General features: G+C 43.5%; 1 protein-coding gene across 2 annotated transcripts in view; it reads left to right on the top strand.

Annotated features, from left to right (window-relative positions):
- Window positions 1–13,262: 13,262 nt before the first annotated feature.
- FRMD3 (FERM domain containing 3) overlaps window positions 13,263–21,934 on the top strand; it is a gene marked incomplete at both ends in the record, with an annotated part of 298,064 nt that continues 289,392 nt past the window's right edge. For both annotated transcript variants that reach the window (XM_080820271.1, XM_080820270.1), the window contains one exon: window positions 13,263–13,409. In XM_080820271.1, the coding sequence (XP_080676397.1) occupies window positions 13,263–13,409 (147 nt within the window). The remainder of the gene's footprint in view (window positions 13,410–21,934) is intronic.

Raw genomic sequence — 21,934 nt, 5'->3', positions numbered from 1 at the left:
TGCTTTCACTGTGCCCCATAAGTATTGGTATATTTTCATTTTCATTCATCTCTAAGTATTTTCTAGTTTTCCTAGTAATTTCTTAATTTGATCCACTAGTTGTTATATGTAAAAACCTTAAAGATTCCACACACACAAAAATAAATCCATTCAGCAAAGTGGCAGGATACGAAGTCAACATGCCAAAATTAGTTGCATCTCTATACACAATGAACAATCCGCAATGGAAATTACAAGAACAATTCCATTTACAAAAGCGTCAAAAAGTATAATATAGTTAAAAATTAATTTATGCAGAGGGGCAAAAGACTTGTGCTGAAAACTACAATTCATGCTGGAATAACAAAGATATAAATCAATGAAAACACATCCCAAGCTCATGGATTGGAAGATTTAATATTGTTAAGATGTCAATGCTACTCAAGGCAATTTACAGATCAATTTAATTGTTATCAGAATCCCAATGATGGATTTTGCAGAAATAGAAGAATCCATTCTAAAATTCAAATAGAATCTCAAGGGACACTGAATAGCCAAAGCACTCTTTAAGAGCAATACTGGAGGACCCACACTTCCTGATTTCAAAACTTGCTACAAAGCTACAAGAATCAAAACAGTGTGGTACTGGCATAAAGACAGATGTAAAGACTAATAGAAGAGAGAGCCCAGAAATAAACTTACATGTGTGGTCAAATGATTTTTTTAAAAGATTTATTTATTTATTTATTTTGACACAGAGAGAGAGATCACAAGTAGGCAGAGAGGCAGGCGGGGGTGGGAGGGAAGCAGGTTCCCCGCTGAGCAGAAAGCCCGATGCGGGGCTCGATCCCAGGATCCTGGGATCATGACCCGAGCCAAAGGCAGAGGCCCAACCCACTGAGCCACCCAGGCACCCCCGTTTTTTTTGACTTTATTTATTTATTTGACAGAGAGAGAGATCACAAGTAGGCAGAGAGGCAGGCAGAGAGAGAGGGGAAAGCAGGCCCCTGAGATCTTGACCTGAGCCGAAGGCAGAGGCTTAACCCACTTTGCCACCCAGGTGCCCCTCAAATGATTTTTGACAAAGATGCCGAGACCATTCAATGGACAACCCAGAAATGAGCCCACAACTTTATGGTCAATTAATCTTTTTTTTAAAAAAAGATCCTATTTATTTATTTGGCAGAGAGAGAGAGACAGTGAGAAAGGAAAATAAGCAGGGGAAGCAGGAGAGGGAGAAGCAGGCTTCCCGCTGAGCAGGGGGCCTGTTGCAGGACTTGATCCCAGGACCTTGGGATCATGACTTGAGCCGAAGGCAGATGCTTGACGACTGAGACACCCAGGTGCCCCCATGGCCAATTAATCTTTGACAAAGGCAGGAAAGACTATCCAATTGGAAAAAGACAGTCTCTTCAGCAAATGTTGTTGGGAAAACTGGACAGCAACATATGGAAGAATGAAACTGGACCACTTTCTTCTACCACACACAAAAATAAATTCAAAATGGATGAAAGATCTAAATGTGAGACAGAAAACCATTATAATCCTAGAAGACAACACAGGCAGCAACCTCTTTGACCTCAGCTGGAACAACTTCTTACTACACGTATCTGGAGACAAGGGAAACAAAAGCAAAAATGAGATATTGGGACTTCATCAAGATAAAAAACTTCTGCACAACAAAGGAAAAAATCAGTAAGACTAAAAGACAGCCTATAGAATAGTTCAAAAATCTGTAAAGAACTTAACAAAATCAGCACTCAAAAAAACAAATAATCCAGTTAAGAAATGGGTAGAAGACATGAATAGATATTTTCTCAAAGAGGACCTCCAGATGGCTAACAGACACATGAAAAGATGCTCAACATCACTCATCATCAGGGAAATACAAATCAAAACCACAGTGAGATACCACCTCACACCTGTCAGAATGGATAAAATTAACAGCACAGGAAATGACAGATGTTGGTGAGGATGTGGAGAAAGGGGAACCCTCTTACACTGTTGGTGGGGATGCAAGCTGGTGCAGCCACTCTGGAAAACAGTATGGAGATTCCTCAAGAAGCTAAAAATAGAGCTACCCTACAACCAAACAATTGTACTACTAGCTATTTATCTGGAGGATACAAAAATACGGATTCAAAGAGGTACATATATTCCAGTGTTTATAGCAGCATTATCAACAATAGCCAAAATATGGAAAGGGCCCAAGTGCATATCAACTGGTAAGTGGGTAAAGAAGAGGTGGTATACACACACACACACACACACACACACACACACACACACACACACACAGGAATATAACTCAGCCATCAAAAAGAATAAAATCTTGCCATTTGCAATGATGTGGATGGAGCTAGAGTGTATTATGCTAAGCAAAATAAATCAGTCAGAAAAAGACAAATACCATATGGTTTCACTCCTATGTAGAATTTAAGAAACAAAACAGATGAACATAGGGAAGGGAAGTAAAAACAAGATGAAAATAGATAGGGAGGAAAACCATAAGAGATGCTGAACTCTATGAAAAAAACTGAGGGTTGCTATAGGGGAGGGGGTCAGGGGAAAGGTTTGTTGGGCATTAAGGAGGGCACTTGATGTAATGAGCACTGGGTGTTAGATGCAACTGATGAATCACTAAATTCTACCTCTGAAACTACATAAATAAAAATAACAACAAAACTCAAAACAAACAAACCCTACCCAACTGTCCTCCAAAGTGGCTGTACCATTTTACATTCCTATCAGTGATGATTGAGACCTTCTGTTGCTCTACATCCTTGCCAGCATTTGGTATTATTAGTGTTTTGATTTTAACTATTTTTTTAAAAATAAGAGACTGTGTCCTTTATTTTTTTTTTTAATTTTTTATTTATTTTCAGCGTAACAGTATTCATTGTTTTTTCACCACACCCAGTGCTCCATGCAATCTGTGCCCTCCCTAATACCCACCACCTGGTTCCCCCACCCTCCCACCCCGCCCCTTCAAAACCCTCAGGTTGTTTTTCAGAGTCCATAGTCTCTCATGGTTCACCTCCCCTTCCAATTTCCCTCAACTCCCTTCTCCTCTCCATCTACCGTTGTCCTCCATATTATTTGTTATGCTCCACAAATAAGTGAAACCATATGATACTTGACTCTCTCTGTTTGACTTATTTCACTCAGCATAATCTCTTCCAGTCCTGTCCATGTTGCTACAAAAGTTGGGTATTCGTCCTTTCTGATGGAGGCATAATACTCCATAGTGTATATGGACCACATCTTCCTTATCCATTCATCCGTTGAAGGGCATCTTGGTTCTTTCCACAGTTTGGCGACCGTGGCCATTGCTGCTATAAACATTGGGGTACAGATGGCCCTTCTTTTCACTACATCTGTATCTTTGGGGTAAATACCCAGCAGTGCAATTGCAGGGTCATAGGGAAGATCTATTTTTAATTTCCTGAGGAATCTCCACACTGTTCTCCAAAGTGGCTGCACCAGTTTGCATTCCCACCAACAGTGTAAGAGGGTTCCCCTTTCTCCACATCCTCTCCAACACACGTTGTTTCCTGTCTTGCTAATTTTGGCCATTCTAACTGGTGTAAGGTGGTATCTCAATGTGGTTTTGATTTGAATCTCCCTGATGGCTAGTGATGATGAACATTTTTTCATGTGTCTGGTAGCCATTTGTATGTCTTCATTGGAGAAGTGTCTGTTCATATCTTCTGCCCATTTTTTAATATGATTATCTGTTTTGTGTGTGTTGAGTTTGAGGAGTTCTTTATAGATCCTGGATATCAACCTTTTATCTGTACTGTCATTTGCAAATATCTTCTCCCATTCCGTGGGTTGCCTCTTTGTTTTGATGACTGTTTCTTTTGCTGTGCAGAAGCTTTTTATCTTGATGAAGTCCCAGAAGTTCATCTTTGCCTTTGTTTCCTTCGCCTTTGGAGACATATCTTGAAAGAAGTTGCTGTGGCTGATATCAAAGAGGTTACTCCCTATGTTCTCCTCGAGGATTCTGATGGATTCCTGTCTCACGTTGAGGTCTTTTATCCATTTCGAGTTTATCTTTGTGTACGGTGTAAGAGAATGGTCAAGTTTCATTCTTCTACATATAGCTGTCCAGTTTTCCCAGCACCATTTATTGAAGAGACTGTCTTTTTTCCACTGGATATTTTTTCCTGTTTTGTCAAAGATTATTTGACCATAGAGTTGAGGGTCCATATCTGGGCTCTCTATCTGTTCCACTGGTCCATGTGTCTGTTTTTATGCCAGTACCATGCTGTCTTGGTGATCACAGCTTTGTAGTAAAGCTTGAAATCAGGTAACGTGATGCCACCAGTTTTATTTTTGTTTTTCAACATTTCCTTAGCAATTCGGGGTCTCTTCTGATTCCATACAAATTTTAGTATTATTTGCTCCAGCTCTTTGAAAAATACTGGTGGAATTTTGATTGGAATGGCATTAAAAGTATAGATTGCTCTGGGCAGTATAGACATTTTAACGATGTTTATTCTTCCCATCCAAGAGCATGGAATGGTCTTCCATCTTTTTGTGTCTTCTTCAATTTCTTTTAGGAGTGTTCTGTAGTTCCTCGAGTACAGATCTTTAACCTCTTTGGTTAGGTTTATTCCGAGGTATCTTATGGTTTTTGGTGCTATAGTAAATGGAATCGATTCTCTAATTTGCCTTTCTGTATTTTCATTGTTAGTGTATAAGAAAGCCACTGATTTCTGGACATTGACTTTGTATCCTGCTACATTACTGAATTGCTGTATGAGTTCTAGTAGTTTGGAGGTGGAGTCTTTCGGGTTTTCCATATAAAGAATCATGTCATCTGCGAAGAGAGAGAGTTTGACTTCTTCCTTGCCAATTTGGATACCTTTTATTTCTCTTTGTTGTCTGATTGCTGTTGCTAGGACTTCTAATACTATGTTGAACAAGAGTGGTGAGAGTGGGCATCCTTGTCGTGTTCCTGATCTCAATGGGAAGGCTGCAAGCTTTTTCCCATTGAGGATGATATTTGCTGTGGGTTTTTCATAGATAGATTTGATGAAGTTCAGGAATGTTCCCTCTATCCCTATACTTTGAAGCGTTTTAATCAGGAACGGATGCTGGATTTTGTCAAAAGCTTTTTCTGCATCAATGGAGAGGATCATGTGGTTCTTCTCTCTTCTCTTATTGATTTGTTCTATCACATTGATTGATTTGCGAATGTTGAACCATCCTTGTAACCCAGGGATGAATCCTACCTGGTCATGGTGGATAATCTTTTTAATGTGCTGTTGGATCCTGTTTGCTAGGATCTTGTTGAGAATCTTAGCATCCATATTCATCAGTGATATCGGTCTGAAATTCTCCTTTTTGGTAGGGTCTTTGCCTGGTTTGGGGATCAGGGTAATGCTGGCTTCATAAAAAGAGTCTGGAAGTTTTCCTTCTGCTTCAATTTTTTGAAACAGCTTCAGGAGAATAGGTATTATTTCTTCTTTGAAAGTTTGATAGAATTCCCCAGGGAATCCGTCAGGTCCTGGGCTCTTGTTTTTTGGGAGGTTTTTGATCACTGCTTCAATCTCGTTACTAGATATCGGTCTATTCAGGTTGTCAATTTCTTCCTGGTTCAATTTTGGGAGTTTATAGTTTTCCAGGAATGCATCCATTTCATCTAGGTTGCTTAGCTTATTGGCATATAACTGTTGATAATAGCTTCTGATGATTGTTTTTACTTCCTTGGTGTTAGTTGTGATCTCTCCCTTTTCATTCTTAATTTTATTAATTTGGGCTTTCTCTCTTTTCTTTTGGATTAGTGTGGCCAATGGTTTATCGATCTTATTGATTCTTTCAAAAAACCAGCTTCTAGTTTCGTTGATACGTTCTACTGTATCTCTGGTTTCTACCTCGTTGATCTCTGCTCTAATCTTGATTATTTCCCTTCTTACGTGTGGAGTTGGTTTGATTTGTTGTTGATTCTCCAGTTCTTTAAGGTGTAGAGACAGCTGGTGTATTCTGGATTTTTCAATTTTTTTGAGGGAGGCTTGGATGGCTATGAATTTCCCCCTTAGGACCGCCTTTGCTGTATCCCATAGGTTTTGGAGTGAAGTGTCTTCGTTCTCATTGGTTTCCATAAATTGTTTAAGAAGTTCTTTGATCTCCTGGTTGATCCAAGCATTCTTAAGCAAGGTGGTCTTTAGCTTCCAGGTATTTGAGTTCCTTCTGAACTTTTCCTTGTGATTGAGCTCCAGTTTCAAAGCATTGTGATCTGAGAATATGCAGGGAATAATCTCAGTCTTTTGGTATCGGTTGAGCCCTGATTTGTGACCCAGTATGTGGTCTATTCTGGAGAAGGTTCCATGTGCACTTGAGAAGAATGAGTATTCTGTTGTTTTAGGGTGGAATGTTCTGTATATATCTATGAGGTCCATCTGGTCCAATGTATCATTCAATGCTCTTATTTCTTTATTGATTTTCTGCTTCGATGATCTGTCTATTTCTGAGAGAGGCGTGTTAAGATCTCCTACTATTAATGTATTCATATCAATATGACTCTTTATCTTGATTAATAGTTTTCTTATGTAATTGGCTGCTCCCATATTGGGGGCATAGATATTTACAATTGTTAGATCATCTTGGTGGATAGTCCCTTTAAGAATGATGTAGTGTCCTTCTGTATCCCTGACTACCGTCTTTAGTTTAAAATCTAATTTATCTGATATGAGAATCGCTACCCCGGCCTTCTTTTGAGGCCCATTGGCGTGAAAGATGCTTCTCCATCCCTTCACTTTCAGTCTGGGTGTATCTTTAGGTTCAAAATGGGTCTCTTGTAGACAACATATGGATGGGTCCTGTCGTTTTATCCAATTTGCAACCCTGTGTCGTTTTATGGGTGCATTTAGGCCATTCACATTGAGAGTGATTATTGAGAGATACGTTTTTATTGACATTGTGTTATCTTTGAAGTCTTTCTTTCTGTCGATTGTCTCTATATTTCTGTTCAATGCTATTCTTAGGATTTTTCCTCTTTTATAGAACCCCCCTTAATATTTCCTGCAGTGTCGGCTTGGTGGTTGCATAGTCTTTCAAGCCTTGCCGGTCTTGGAAACTCTTTATCTCTCCATCCATTTTGAATGTCAGTCTTGCTGGATAAAGTATTCTTGGCTGCATGTTCTTCTCATTTAGTGCCCTGAATATATCTTGCCAGCCCTTTCTGGCTTGCCAGGTCTCTGTGGACAGGTCTGACGTTATTCTGATGGGCTTTCCTCTGTATGTAAGGAGCTTCTTTGTCCTAGCGGCTTTCAAGAGATTGTATCTACAATTATGATTCCTCAATTTTACTATGAGGTGCCTGGATGTTTGTGTCCTTTATTTTTATTGATTAAAACAAACTGTGAGTATTTTTTTTATTTTTTTAAAAGATTTTATTTATTTATTTGACACAGAGAGAACACAAGTAGGTAGAGAGGCAGGCAGAGAGAGAGAGACGAGGAAGCAGGCTCCCTGTCCAGCAGAGAGCCCGAAGCGGGACTCGATCCCAGGACCCTGAGACCACGACCCGAGCTGAAGGCAGAGGCTTAACCCACTGAGCCACCCAGGCGCCCTAGTATTTTTATTAATATAGAAATAGCCCAACAACTTGCCATCTGGCACATCTTAAGTATTATTATGCAGGTTTTCTTAGGAACTGTCAAAAAATGTATGGTTCTTTGATATCCTCCAGTTTTTGATCTTAATTACTCTGCTGTAAATTGGTCTCCCAAATGCTGTATGTCTGGTATAATTTCAGCATTCACATGCAGGGAGACAGTGAACAGCTTAGCTTTTCTAAAATTCTTCTGAATTTGAGCTATCTAGTAAGTGTGTAGTAGTGTCTCAATACTGTTAATTTTGCAATCCCCTAATGATGTAATGGTAAGAATCTTTTCATATGCTAATTTGCCACCCCATATATCTTTGGTGAAGTATCTGTTTAGATCTTTGCCTATTTTAAAACTGGATTATTTGTTTTTGTTATTTTGAGTTTTAAGAGTTGTATGTGTATTTTGGGTACAAGTCCTTTGTCTACTATGTGTTTTGGAAATATTTTCTTCCAGTCTGTGGCTTGTCTTCTCATTCTTTTAATAGTGTCATTTGCAGAGTTGAAGTTTTTAATTTTAATGTTGTCCAACTTCTCGTGCTTTTGCTGTTGTATCTAACAAGTAATCACCAAAAAAAAAAGAAAAAGTCATCACCAAACTCAAGGTTACCTAGATTTTCTCCTATGTTATCTTTGAGAAGTTCTTTTTTCCCCCCTAGTTTATAGGTTATTTTTTTAAAATTTAATTTTTTTTCAGTGATCCAAAATTCATTGTTTATTGAGAAGTTTTATAGTTTTGCCTTTTACACTTAGGTCTGTGGCCCATTTTGAGTTAGTTTTTATAAACAGCTTAAGGTCTGTGTTTATTTATTTATTTTTAAAGATCTTATTTGTTTGAGAGAGAGAGAGAGCACAAGCAGGATGAGAGGCAGAGGGAGAAGCAGACTCCCCACTGAACAGGGAGTCTGACATTGGGCTTGATCCTGGGACTCTGGGATTAAGACCTGAACCAAAGGTAGACGCTTATCCAACTGAGCCACCCAGGTGCCCCAAGGTCTGTGTTTAGATTAATTTTTTTGCATGTGAATGCCCACGGTTCCAGCACATAAAAAGGTAATAATAGTAAAAACCCTAACCTTTCTATGTTGGGTTGATTTTGTTTCTTAAGGATCAGTTTACTGTATTGTGTATGTGTCTATTTCTGGGCTTTCTATTCTGTTCCATTGATTTATTTGTCTTTTTAATTTTTTCCCACAATACCACACTGTCTCGATCACTGTAGCTTTATGTCATCCTAAAGTCAGGTAGCATCAGTCCTCCGACTTTGTTTATCTTCACTATTGTGTTGGCTATTTTGGGTCTTTTGCCTTGCCATATAAACTTTAGAAAAAGTGTCAATATCCACCAAATGACTTGCCAGGATTTTGATTTGAATTGTACTGAGTCCATAGATCAAGTTGGGAAGAATTGACATCTTAACAATGTTGAGCCTTCCCATCCACAAACATGGAATATCTTGCCATTTATTTAGTTCTTGGATGTCTATCTTCAGTTTTCGTTTTCCCAGATAAACCTCGTACATATTTTGTTAGAGTTATACCTAGGTCTTTCTTTTTTCAATTACCAGATTTTGATGGCTGTGAAAATGCTTAAAAATGTTTTTTCTATCAATGCACAATATTTACAACCATGGATCTCTTGTGGCAGACCACCTGTTTTCTGTTTGTCACTCACCAAAGAGCTGTGACCCATGGGTTGTGAAGGACAAGGAGTGGCATAAGATACTATATGAGCATAAGATACACTGAGTATGAGATACTACAGTCTCTCCCACTGACATGTCTTTATTAAGAATGAGACCTTGCCAGTTCTTCACTGCTATGACCAATGTTCTTATTCTTCAGGTAGACCCACCTGTCTTTACTCAAGTGTTTCTGGTTGTCTGTGAGACCAGACTCAGACTAAGGAATTTTCTGTGTGTGTGTGTGTGTAGGAAGGGGGGTAGTCAGACTTTTGTTCACTAGACCTAGACACTTTGTCTGTCTTACAGACCAGATAGGATCTTAGTAGGATGCTCAGCTATTAGCAAATCTCTTGGGTCATATCACTCTGAAGTCTACTTGGGTCCAACTGCTCATGACTGTCCTCATGTCCTTCTTGCACTGAAGGTTAAGTATAATTATTTGTCCTCTGTTAATCTAGACTCCCATCATCCCCAATAAAATCAGGGAGCTCCTTTCAACTGCCATGTCTTTCACAGCCTCTGGTCACAGGGAATAGCTACTGTGGTATTTTTCAAAGATGGCGCTGCTTCCTTCACCAGTGATTCTTTGAAAGCCTTGGTGAAGTCTCCTTCTAGAGACAAGTTGACAAGAGAGGTAAGTTGGCCACATATGAAAATGCTCTTCAATATTTCCTTCTCTTTGGTGCTTTGGATTCTTTTCTAAACAACAATCAGGATATTTCCTCCTCATTTCCATTTAGCTGGGTCCAAGTCAGTCAATTAATTTAGATAGTACTCTGAAACCAGAGTCACTGGAAAGTACACTCACATTGACAAATTTAGCAGCCTTTTCGATTTAAATTAGGAACATCTTGCAATTCTTTCTATTCCTGGGGGTGACTTTGTAATTGGCTTCCTACGGTATGCCTGGATCTGACTCAAATATTAACAGTGTGAGTATTCAGAGGTGGGGGGCCAAGGGTGGGGATGAGATTGGCTTTCCTTTCCAAGGTACCTGCCTCAGGTGAGATCAGAACAGGGTCTTGAAACAGGGCAGACACAGCCTCATTATATAGGGGGAGAAGCTTTGCTTCTGCTTCCAGTTGGGTTTTGGGAGTTTGAGTTACTAGGAATTATCCAGATCCCCTTTCACGGTCCCATTTCTAGTCCCAGATTCCCACTCTTTTCTCAATGAAAATTACCTCTCACTCATGAAGTTGGGTGAGATGGATTAATTCAATTGACTTTGAGTTTGGTTCCTAATTGCAGCTCAATTAATGAAAAAACTCGTTTAGCTCTGCCGTAGAAATAATATAGTTTCTAAAAGCCTTGAGCTGAGAGTTTAGAACTCTGAGTGTGCCATTGCTTTAAGTGGTCCAGGGTTTTTTGTTTTGTTTTGAGGTAATCGCTACACCCAATCTGGGGCTGGAACTTACAACCGCCTCCTCTGGAGTTGCATCAAGAGCCAATCTCATGCCCCTAGGAGTCCAGTTTTAAACTCCTCTCTTGAGCTCATTCTTTGAATTCCTTTCGCTCTTCACATAATTTTTTTGAACGTGGCTGCTTGGTTTCCCAAAGCCTTGTCTTCAGTGGGTACTTCAGTCCAAGAGAACATATGCGGTAACTTACCTAGTTGTTTTCCACACCTGCTGAAGGCTTCCAGATACACTAGCCGCGCTCAGCCATCATCCCAAACCTGGTCAGATAACCAATCCCAGATTCTTCTCGATTCTTCTCATTTTCTCAAAATGCTGTTGCTTGCAGACCCAGTTTGGGTGATCTTTCTTCTGTCCTCTTTCCTAGCGTCCTTGCTGGTCTCATTCAGCTTTCTTGAAATTTGAGATAACAGTTCTGGGGTATTGAGCATGACTCTTTCGAAGCCAAAAGGTCATGATAATAAGGATGGACAAGAAGGTAGCCTCAAAAGAAAAGCTTGCGCTGTGTTGGGCGGTGACTCTTCTTTGATTTCTAGGCTATCTTAGATATGTTCTTTGGGTTAGGAGAGATGATTCAATCCTAGTAGCATTTGGGGCCCATCACTGCCCCTTCATACATGCATATGGGGCTTTACAGACTATAACCTGCCTCCACTAGCCTTGCCTCCGCCCAGCGTCTCAGCCACCTGTGAGACAGGCAGATGTGCTCTTCCTCTAACTTCAGAAAAGAAAGGAAAAGACTTTCCCAAGGTCCCCAGGGCTGGCCAGGAGCTGGATCAAGAATCAAATCCTTATCTTCCCAGACCCGTCATGCTGCCCTCCCTGGTAGGCCCGGCCCTAATATTCACCAGCCCTGGGCAAGAGTACACATGGAGGGCCACACAGTATCATCATTTTTAAAAGCAACAATCAAGCTACTGACCGTTAAATAAAATCTTCTTATCTTGACACATTGTCATAATTTGGCATTTCCAGAAGCAGATACTGAGGCCGAGTTTGGCTGTAGGGTATCCGTTAATGATCACATGAGAAGGAAGCAAGAACAGGCCGAGGGAAAAGTCCAAGTCCAGTGCAGTTGCCACCAAACCACAGCCAACCCCAGGGGGTGTCCTAGAGGACATCAAGCCCAGTAGAGTGCCCTGAGGGGACAGGGGACCTTTGGATGAGGGGGACCTGTGCAGCTGCAGTGGGAGGTGACCCCTGGGCAAAGTCCTTCCTCTAACAAATATTCCTTAATACTGCCTTGAACAAGCTGAACAGCTCAGAAAGGGCAGCAGGGGGAGAGACCTTTCTCCTCCTGCGCCTGGACATGCCTGCCCTCCCCCCATCCAACCCCTGCACACCTGCCTCCACAGACCTCCCTCAGCTGCCCCTTGGGCCTATGGCTATACCACAAAGGGGTTTGATCCACCCTGGGTTAGACACAGGGGCAGCAGATCCCCTATCCTCACTACCCTGGTGGTGGCAGGGAATTCTAGGGTCCCCAGTACCCAGAGATTGGTCCAAAACAGGACAGGACACATCTCTATGCAGGAGAGGCAGCAGCAAGTTCCCTAAAGGGGGAGGTGCAGGCTAGGGACCCTCTTGCTGAGGTCTAAGTTACCACAAATCATACTGAGGTGTTGGGAGTTAGAAAGGAGAAATTGCTTAAGAAAGGCTCTGATGTTAAAAAAAAATTTTTTTTTTTTGAAGTACACTCTACCGCCAAGGTGGGGCTCGAACTCAACGACTCCGAGATCAAGTGCAATATGCTCTACTGACTGAAGCAGGCAGGCACCCCTGATTTTTTTTTTTAAGGAGATGGACTCCCAGTTAATATTAAATAAAATAAAGGCTTTAAAAAATATCCATGAGTACTAGAGATTGTTACAATTAGCCATATTCCTGGGGTAGCCATACCAGGCCCTCATGTCACTTTCGGGGGGAGGGGGTTTCGTCCTAGGTCCAAGAATCCTCCCTGCGGGTGCAGGTCGGTCTCGCCCTCCATCCCCCACCCGCAGCCAGGTCCCTGGGGCCGAGCAGAGCACGGCGCTGTCGGGCGCGTGGGGGAGCCGGGGCAGGGACGAGCGTGACCAGGAGCCGGAGCGATCGCGGCCGGAGAGGGAGGAGGCGGCCGGGCCCAGCCTGACGCAGCGGCGGCGACCGCGGCGAAGCAGGCCACTGCCAGGGCACCCCGGCCACCAGCGCCTGCCATCCCTCCGCCTCCTCCTCCCGCGGCTCCCCGCGCGTGGGAGTGAGTGTGTCGCACGCCCGCCCAGGGTCACGGGCCCGGGGCACCCTCTGCACGCTAGCCCGGGCGGAGGGAGGCGCAGGAGCGCGCGCGACGGGCGGAGGCGGGGAAAGGAGCCGGAGAGGCGGAGGCGAGGGAGGGGAGCGAGGGAAGGGAGGGACCCGCCCGCCGCGCCCCGGCCGCCCGGCATGTGTGGCCGCAGGCGCCCGTCGCCGCCGCTGTCCCGGGGCTGAGCCGCACCCGGGTGTCCGGGACGGTGCGTGCGCGAGTGTGTCCGTCCGCGCGGGCGAGCGCCACGCCGGCCCCGAGCCTCCCGCTCGCTCCCCCGGGCCGCGGTGCATGTTCGCCTCTTGCCACTGTGTGCCGAGAGGCAGGAGGACCATGAAAATGATCCACTTTCGGAGCTCCAGCGTCAAATCGCTCAGCCAGGAGATGAAATGCACCATCCGGCTGCTGGACGACTCGGAGATCTCCTGCCACATTCAGGTGCGGGCTGCCCCGGGCGAGGGCGCTGGGGGCCTCTGCGGGTGGGCGTGCGCGGGCAGGGGCGGGAGAACCCATGCGGGGGCCTGCTAGAAAGCCAGATTTCTCTTACCCCGCCCTGTGAGGCTGGGAGCCCTACCCAGGGATGGGGCGCGTTATCAGCGACGGGGTCCCTTCCCAGGCTTGCAAGGTGCGCCCAAGTCTCGCCGCGCCTAGGCTGGGGGCGCGGGGCAGCTTCCTCCTGGGAGAGGCTAACCCCTCGATCCCCTCCCCCGCCAGGAAATGGGAGCTCGGGGAGCCGAGAGGGACACCTGCATGTCGCCCATTCTTCCTTCCTCCCTTCCTCCACGTGGAGAAGGCATGCACCAGCTCCGGTTCACTCATTCCTCTCTTGGCGCCCGGGCTCCAAAGGGGCCCTGAGCCCCAGGGACCCGCTTTCCCTCCTTGCCGCCCTCCTACCGATGGCCTTTACTCCGCATGGGGCGGCGGGGAAGTTTCCTGGGAGTGAGAGAGGCTGGGCCGACCTGGGCTCCAGCCTTGAGGGATGGGGCGCGCGCTGCGCGGAACTGGAGCTACCCCAAAAGGAATCATGAAGTCGTTGTGTTTCAGAGAAAGGAAAAGGGTTGTGGGGCCAGCGAGGAGGGAGCCTTGCAGGACCTGGGTCCCGGGAAGAAGCGCCCCTTGGAATATTGGTGGAATATTGCTCAAGTTGGAGAAAGCAAGAGTTCTTTGGGCGAAGGTAGCTTTCCTGGCGGCCTCACCCTTGGGTAGTAAGTGCTTTTGAGCTTGCAGGAGATACAGCGTGAGCTGCAAGGGTGTGTGTGTGTGTGTGTGTGTGTGTGTGTGTGCGCGCGCGCGCGCGCACGTGCACGTGCACCCTTGGTGCGCGTAGATGTAGGCAGATGTGTGCCCTCTCCTTTGACCCACTGGGCACGCACAATCTGGAAAGGTTGTGTCAGGGCTCAGCACGATTAGCTTCTGACTTTTAAATCTATCTGCTTATTTTTCTCCGGGATTTCCTCTTCTCGCCTTCCTGAGTCTTGAGGCTACAGGACCGAGCTGTTTTTTAAATAGAGAGCACACTATCTAGTAGCCTTGAGAGATGAATGGGGGCAGCATCTCTCAGCGGCAGGAATAGGTCTCTGGGCTGTGTTAACCCCTCAATGAATGAATGAATGAAAGGTCTTTCCCATTTGTTTAATTGTTTGCCTGTGGAAGTTTGTGACACAGAGACAGTGGCAACTAATTCGTAAGCAGAGGGTTGGACAAGTTTCCAGGCAGGAATGTGCTGCCCCACCTGATCTCCCAGGAGAGTAGGTGCCCAGTGAATTTTCTGGAGGATCTTGAATTTCATTCTTAGTGAATCGGTGCTGCTAAACTTAATAATAAAGGGATTAGCAGGTTAGGCAGTTTCCCCTCCTGCCACAGGGTTGCACAGAAACGTTTTGGCATGTACTGTCTTGTGATCCAGAGGTAATTGTTGGTGTACTTTGCCTTAGGTCCTGGAGTGGATGTACAGATCCTTTAACCCGCATCGAATATGTAAATAACGGAGGGACCAGCAGCAGAGAGTTAGGGATGCTGAGTTCTCCTCTGCTTTCTCAGCCCTCTGTGTGCCCAGTCCTGTCCCCCTTGGAGTTGACACCACTGGGTTTTATCCCTTTCCGTACTTAGTCTTCCTTAGAATAGAGAAATAGTCCCCAAAGGGCATGTATTTGTTGTCTGGTGTCCTGGGAAACAGTAAATTGTAGCCAGTCTAATAACAGTTTGGCAAGTTAACATTTGTGCAGCCCCGAAGAGGTTAAAATGCTGTATTCCAAAATGTTGATTTTTGGAATTGTTTCAGACTCAAATGTTTCATTTTGTGGCCCATCTTTTTTGGCTCCTTCTGTCCCCAAATGGTGATGGTTGTTTAACCAATAAGGGTGAATTAAAAGATCCTATATTGATAATTTTGGACCTTACCTTCCTAGATTTTTCCAAACCCAGGAGGTGCAATTGTATTTCTGGGTTCAGGGTCACAAACAAACTTCCATGTGTTTAACACTAGAACAAAATGGTATTTTGAAAAAAGGAACCTCTCGGAGGAACCCGTCCATGCCCTTGGGGGGCTGCCTATTCTTCCTTCCCTGCTTGCCTTTTCCCCCTCTGTTCCAGGGAATCACAAAGTTAAAGAAGTGTATGGACCGTCATCCAGTATCACACATCCTCACGCTATGACCTGCACAGAATGTGCCTTATGGAATTTCCCCCACAAAACAACAGCTTTTAATTATTCTGTCTCAAATTATATAATTGACAGAGAAAACTTGCAAAGAAACAACCTAGTGGCCCAGTCTCAGCTGCCTGAGATCCATTTCCAGAGGCAGTGCTGAAAGTCACTTGCTCTGTCTCTTTCCGAAGAGTTTAGGTTGTTGTCCCATCAGGTCATTAGAGTGTGAATGTTTAGGTCAGAGGAGGAGGAATTCCAAATGAACAGGGAGCAAAAGGAGAGTTTAGGGCACTGATGGAGGCCTGAGGAATGGAAGGAGTGGCTGAATATTCCCTACTGGGCTTTTCCAACTGACCCAACCTTTGAAGTCTGGATAGCGTAGAGGGACATGAGTTAATTCTAACCCCCTTTATTCAGTCCCCCTTCAAGTAGGGTGGAGTCCTAGCCATGTTCCCCATTCTATCCACTTTTTTCAAAGGCTGGCATGGTTAGTCACAGCTCCTTCTAATGAACTTGTCATTTTCAATACTGACTTTTATTGAGTAAAATGTAGGCTTTTCACATTATACGTTCTTTAGCAAAGCCTCGTAAACATGGTTGATATTATTGGAATTGGCTGGGAATTTTGATTTGTGTTCAAACAGAAATCTTAGTCCAGTGCTTAATACATAATAGGCATTGAATAAATATTCATAAATGTAGATTGACTAATTTCCTTAGTAGACTGTTAAATCCATAGGGTAGGAACATTTTGTGGTGGTGGTTGTTGTTTATTAAGGATTCCCCAATACCTAGAGTAGTACCTGGTATATAATCCTGTTCGACAAACACTTGCTGACTGAACGAGTGCTCAGTATCTAATCGAGGTCGTTACTTATCATCATGAGAGTAACATGATGACATTGGTTTGGGAATCAGGAGGTGCATGGTTTAATTATGTTACCAACCAGTTTTGTGACACTGAGCAAGTCAGTTGACACTTGGAGTCAATGTTTCTTTTCCTCTTTTGTAAAATAAGGGAGTTGGGTTAGATGGCTAGTTCCAATTTAATAAATCTGGTTTAATTACTACGTAGACTAGTCGCATTTGAGTGAAACACTGTTGTTAACAGAGTGGTTGAATACACATTATCCCATGATTTTCATACCTCCATTTTATTGATGATATTGTGTTATGGAGTGTGGCCTTTATTTTTTAGATGTGAGAAATAAGGGTTAGAGAGATTAAGCAATTTGGGTCATCTGGCAAGTCGGTAGGTTAGAACCCTGGTCATTGGACTAAAATTTCAGAGTTCTTCTCGGTAGCTGCCTCTTGAGACTTGAGAGTTAGGATGTTTTGGGCTTCCTGAGAAGCCCAAAGAGAGTAAGAGAGTAGCCAAGTTAAAGTGGATTAAATGATAAGTACACTAATTGTCTTACCTAATGAGAAGTCCAGAGTTCGGGCAGCTACATGGTTGCTTGGGGGTTCTGCATGGACCAAGGCGCTTTCCATCTTCCCACACTGTTAACCTCAGCATATCTGCTGTGGTGCTTAGAGTGGTCATTTTTACAAGGTGGTGGCCATAGTTGTGGATGTGAGTCAGGCGCTACTGTATCCACCATGCAGAGGTGGTACTTCCGCATGCATTTCTTTTTATCATGAGGAAGATCTTTTCCAGAGGCCCCTATCAGTCTTCCCATCAGATCTTGTAGGGCGGGATTCGATCATACACCTGTGTGCTAGCTGCAGAAGAGTCTAGGAATGTGTGCTTCTGGTCTCTATGCTCTTCCCTCTCTATAGTGGGAGGAGGGCTTTGGCATTATGGAAGCAGTGGAGAAGTGTGTGTGTGTGTGTGTGTGTGTGTGTCCTTCTGTGGTGGGAGGAAGGGATAGCTATTGGCTAAGCAAGCAGTAGTGTCTTTCAAATAAGTCAATTTGGGGAATGGTAACATAATTAAACCATGCATCTCCTGATTCCCAGTTATGATTATTGTTAGAATAAAACTGTCAGCAAAGTTTAATAAGATGTTATCTAAGTCCTGGCTTATTATAGGCAATCTCTCTGTGATCAAATTCCAGAATGAGAAGAATTGTCAGATTGTCCTTTGTTGTTTGTGTTAAGTATCACTTCCGTCCTTACTGAGCCGGTGGGTTCTTGGTAGCTCTGAGTCATCTGACATAGAGCGAGCACCTCTGGTAGAGCTCTACTCTTGTTGAAGAAGCCCTATGACCAAGAAGTCAGGAACTTTGAACCCTGGCTTGACCACTGACTAGCCAGGTGACTTTGGGCAAGTCACTTTACCAGTTTGGGTCTCAGTTTGCTCATCTGTAAAGTGGGGATAATAATGGCCTAGACTTCATGGGGTTGTTGTAATGCTTGGTAACTGGCCCACAGTGAGAGCCGAAACAATGTTGACTGTTATCTTTCTATTATGTGAAGGTATATTCGAGATAATTCTAAATAGTGGGGAGGCTTTGGCTTAAATCAAATGTCTCGAAGTCTAAATTCCATCATTTTATGATGGTGCAACGCCTTGAGCAAGTCACTGGGCCCCTGTTGTTCCTCTGTAATTCCCCAGTTGCCAATCTCCACTGGGTTGTTGGGAGGATGTACATGAAACACATCGTAATGTCAAAACATCCCTCAAATGTAGAACACCATTTTCATAGCTGGGGAAAAAAAGAGAGTAGTTTACTGTTCTTTGAGTTTCTTACCCGTTGGAACAGGTACTTGAATATCACACACGAACGTTCATATGTGCTGAGTATCAGGCCCCATGCCAATCCAGGTGGTGAAATCCAGTCGGGGTCCAGCTCACAGCCACACCTCTTCTGATAATAAGGACAATCCAACACTTTTCTCGGTCAAACTCACATAGAATGCCATTCAGAGTCCACTGAAAATCAGACACAAAAGGAATAGCAGGGAGAGACACTTTGTTAAATACCATGGCCCAGCTCTGACGTTTTTAGGCCTAGATTACATGGGCCAGCTCTTTGTATTAAGGATATTGTGAAAAAAAAGTAATGTTATTTCAATGGTCTGCTGAGATCTTATCTCTTGATGTCCTCAAAGCAATGGCGAAGTGTATTGAGTGCAGAGAGAATGTAACACTGTTGGCTCCCCCTCATCTGGACAGTCTGTCTGCTGGATGCTTGTAACTACGTCTAACAAATTCTAATTCAGACTGGCTCGAACATCGAGGACATTTAGTGGCTCTTATATCCTGATGTCTCGAGTTAAGGGCTTCATTCAAGGACTCTCCTGCCTTCTGTAAGGCTTTATCCTCAGACTGGCCGTGAGTTGGTTATGGTAATGTCAGTCCTCACCTTTTCATGAGACACCCTCCAGAAGCGGAGGGGAACCACTTCCAACCCAGCGTTCCCAGCAAAAGTCCTGCAGCCATTCTGATCAGATCTAAGTCACAGGCCTGCCCCTAAGCCAGCGACTCTGGTCGGTGGGAGGGAATGCACCTTTTAGCTTAAAGTGAGCAGAACTTGACCCTGGGACTCAGCATGGAGTTAGCCTCCTTCCAGGAGGTGGCTGGCATGGGGGGAGGGGTCAATGCCTAAAAATCAGGGGTCTCTTGAGAGGGAGGGTAGAGAAATGGCTGCTAGGAAGATAACCCACAATACCCACACTAGCTGTTTGGTCTGGGTCAGTGGTTCTCAAATTGTGTTCTGGGGACCCCCGGATGTCCCTGAGATCAGCATGGGTCAGTACTTCTTCTCTTTTTATTGCTATATACTATTCCATTGTGTGGATAGATCACATTTTATCAGTTCCCCAGTTGGTGAAAATTTGGGTTGTTTCCACTTTTTGTCTGTTGTACATAACGTTGCAGTGAACATTCCTTTACAGGTTTCTGTGTGGACACATTTCTTTTGGGTTTATACCTAGAAGTGACATTACTAGATCTATGTTTTAACCTTTGGAAGACTGACCATCAAACCATTTTCCAGAGTGGCTGTGCCATTTTACGTCTCCATCAGTAGTGCACAAGGGTGTCGATTTCTGCATATCCTTGCCAACACTTGTTATTATTTGTCTGATTATAACCAGCTCAGTGGGTGCGAAGTGGTATCTTATCGTGGTTTTGATTTTCATTTCCTTGGTGCCTATGATTTTGAGCATCTTTCCTTGTGCCAGGGGGCCATATGTGTATCTTTTTTGGAGAGCTGTCTATTTGGATCCTTTGCCCTGTTTTAAATTGGATTTTAAAATTTTCGTTATTGAGTTACAAGAGTTCTTTATACATTCTGAATACTTATGCAATACATGACCTGTAAATATTTTTCCTGTTCTGTGGGCTGTCTCTTTACTTTCTTGGTGGTGTCAGAAATTTTAAAATTTTGGTGAAATTCACCTTCTTTTCTCTTTTGTTGTTTGCGTTTTTGATGTCATAGCTTGGAAACTATTGCATAGTCCAAGGTCATGAATACTTATGCCTATGTTGTAACAGTTTTATAGTTTCACATTTAGGTTTTTGATTCATTATTATATTAATGTGTCATTTATATACCACAAAATTTACTATTTTAAGTTGTACATTTCAGTGGATTTTAGTATGTTCAAAAGGTTGCACAACGATGACTACTCTATTTCCTGAAGGCTGTCATCGTCCCCCGAATAAACCTGTGCCTATTAACAGTCCAAGAGCGTTCGGTTCCAATTCCAGTGTTTGAAGAGGGGAGTTCCTTTCATACACCCGACAATTCTCTGATATCATCTACACCTACAACTCCATTTTTACACTGTCTACCTGGAGATCACATCACATCCTATAGGCTCAGTCCCACAAGAATGCCCCCACTTGAGAGGCCAGTCACGAGGCTACGTTGTCATCTAAGCTTATGACTGACTGGCTGTAGAGTGGAGGTTCCCACGACCTCCTCCTTGAGTTTGATTAATTTGCTGGAGTGGCTCCCAGAACTCAGAGAAACATTCTACTTACCAGATCACTAGTTTATTATAAAAGTATGTAACTTAGGGAACAGCCAGATGGAAGAGATGCATAGGGCAAGGTTAGGGGGAAAGGGGGTACGGCTTCCATGCTCTCTCCAGGAGTACCAATCTCCTAGCACCTCTGTGTGCTAACCACACTCTCAACCCAGAAGCTCTCCAAATCCTGTCCTTTTGGGTTTTTATGGAGGCATCATTACACAGGTGCAATTGGTTAAACCGTTGGCCATTGGTGGTTGAACCCAATTTCCAGCTCCTCCCTGGAGGTCGGGGAGATGGCACTGAAAGTTCCAACCCTCTAATCATATGGTGGGTTCTCCTGGCTACCAGCCCCAGTCCACAGGGGATTTCCAAAAGTCACCTCATTAACATGACAAAAGACACATTTATTGCTCACCTCACTTAAGAAATTGCAAGGGTTTTTACGAGCTCTGTGCCAGAAAGGAGGACAAAGACAAAATATATATTTCTTATTGTAATTCACAGTAACACACAGCTACTCCTCATCTTTGATCCAGTTTGAGTTAACTTTTGTATAGGGTGTAAAGTAGGGGGTCCGGCTTTTTTCCTTTGCATGTGAATATTCACCTGTCCCAGCACCATTGTTTGGAACAACGATTTTCTTCCCCATTGAATTGTCCTGTCATCCTTTTTGAGATGTTTGCTTTTCCACTCTTGTGTGCAGTGCAGTTTTCCAGAGGCTGTATGATATGTGATATAGAAATGCATTAAATGCAGAAGCAGATGTGAGAATCCACCTGTCTTCTTTTGAGCCAAACCTTAAAGATACTTGCAAAAATGTAAAACAGTGCTATTTTTCTCATTCAATCAGTTACTAGTTTGTAAATACAGGTTATTTTTTATACAATATGCAATTTTTGTTAATGTACAGTGGGTTTATTATCTTTACATGAATCAAAAATTGAATATTCAGAAGAATTCTCAGGAAATTGATATATCCAACCCAAATAAAAATTCTATAGATCCTCTGCAGTGTGAGGGAGTTTTGAGGCCAATAAGATTAAGAATTGCAGGTTTTGGTAACTTTCAATCTACTGAATGTCTTGAAACATTAAAAAAAAAAAAAAGAGCAAATAAAATAGAAGTCCCATGCATCTTGGGCCTCTAACCTGACAAGTTACAGGTATTTGAAATGATATCAACTAAATAAAAAACATCCAGTGTGTACATGGAAAATGTGTATATGCATATTCGGAATTCTTAGTAGTAACCAAGTGCCTGTGTGTGGGGAGGGCGGGGGGCAGTGTGGAGCAAAGGACAGGGCCTGGCTTCGTTGGAGTAACCATTTCCTGGTTGTACTCGCTCTCCAACGGAATCTTCATCTTTCACTTCTGGCAATTAAAAGCCATGTCTT

This window comes from Martes martes, assembly GCF_963455335.1.
Source record: "Martes martes genome assembly, chromosome: 12".
NCBI lineage: Eukaryota > Metazoa > Chordata > Mammalia > Carnivora > Mustelidae > Martes > Martes martes.
The sequence above is the reverse complement of the archived record's forward strand: the minus strand, read 5'-3'. Positions and strand labels throughout refer to the sequence as shown.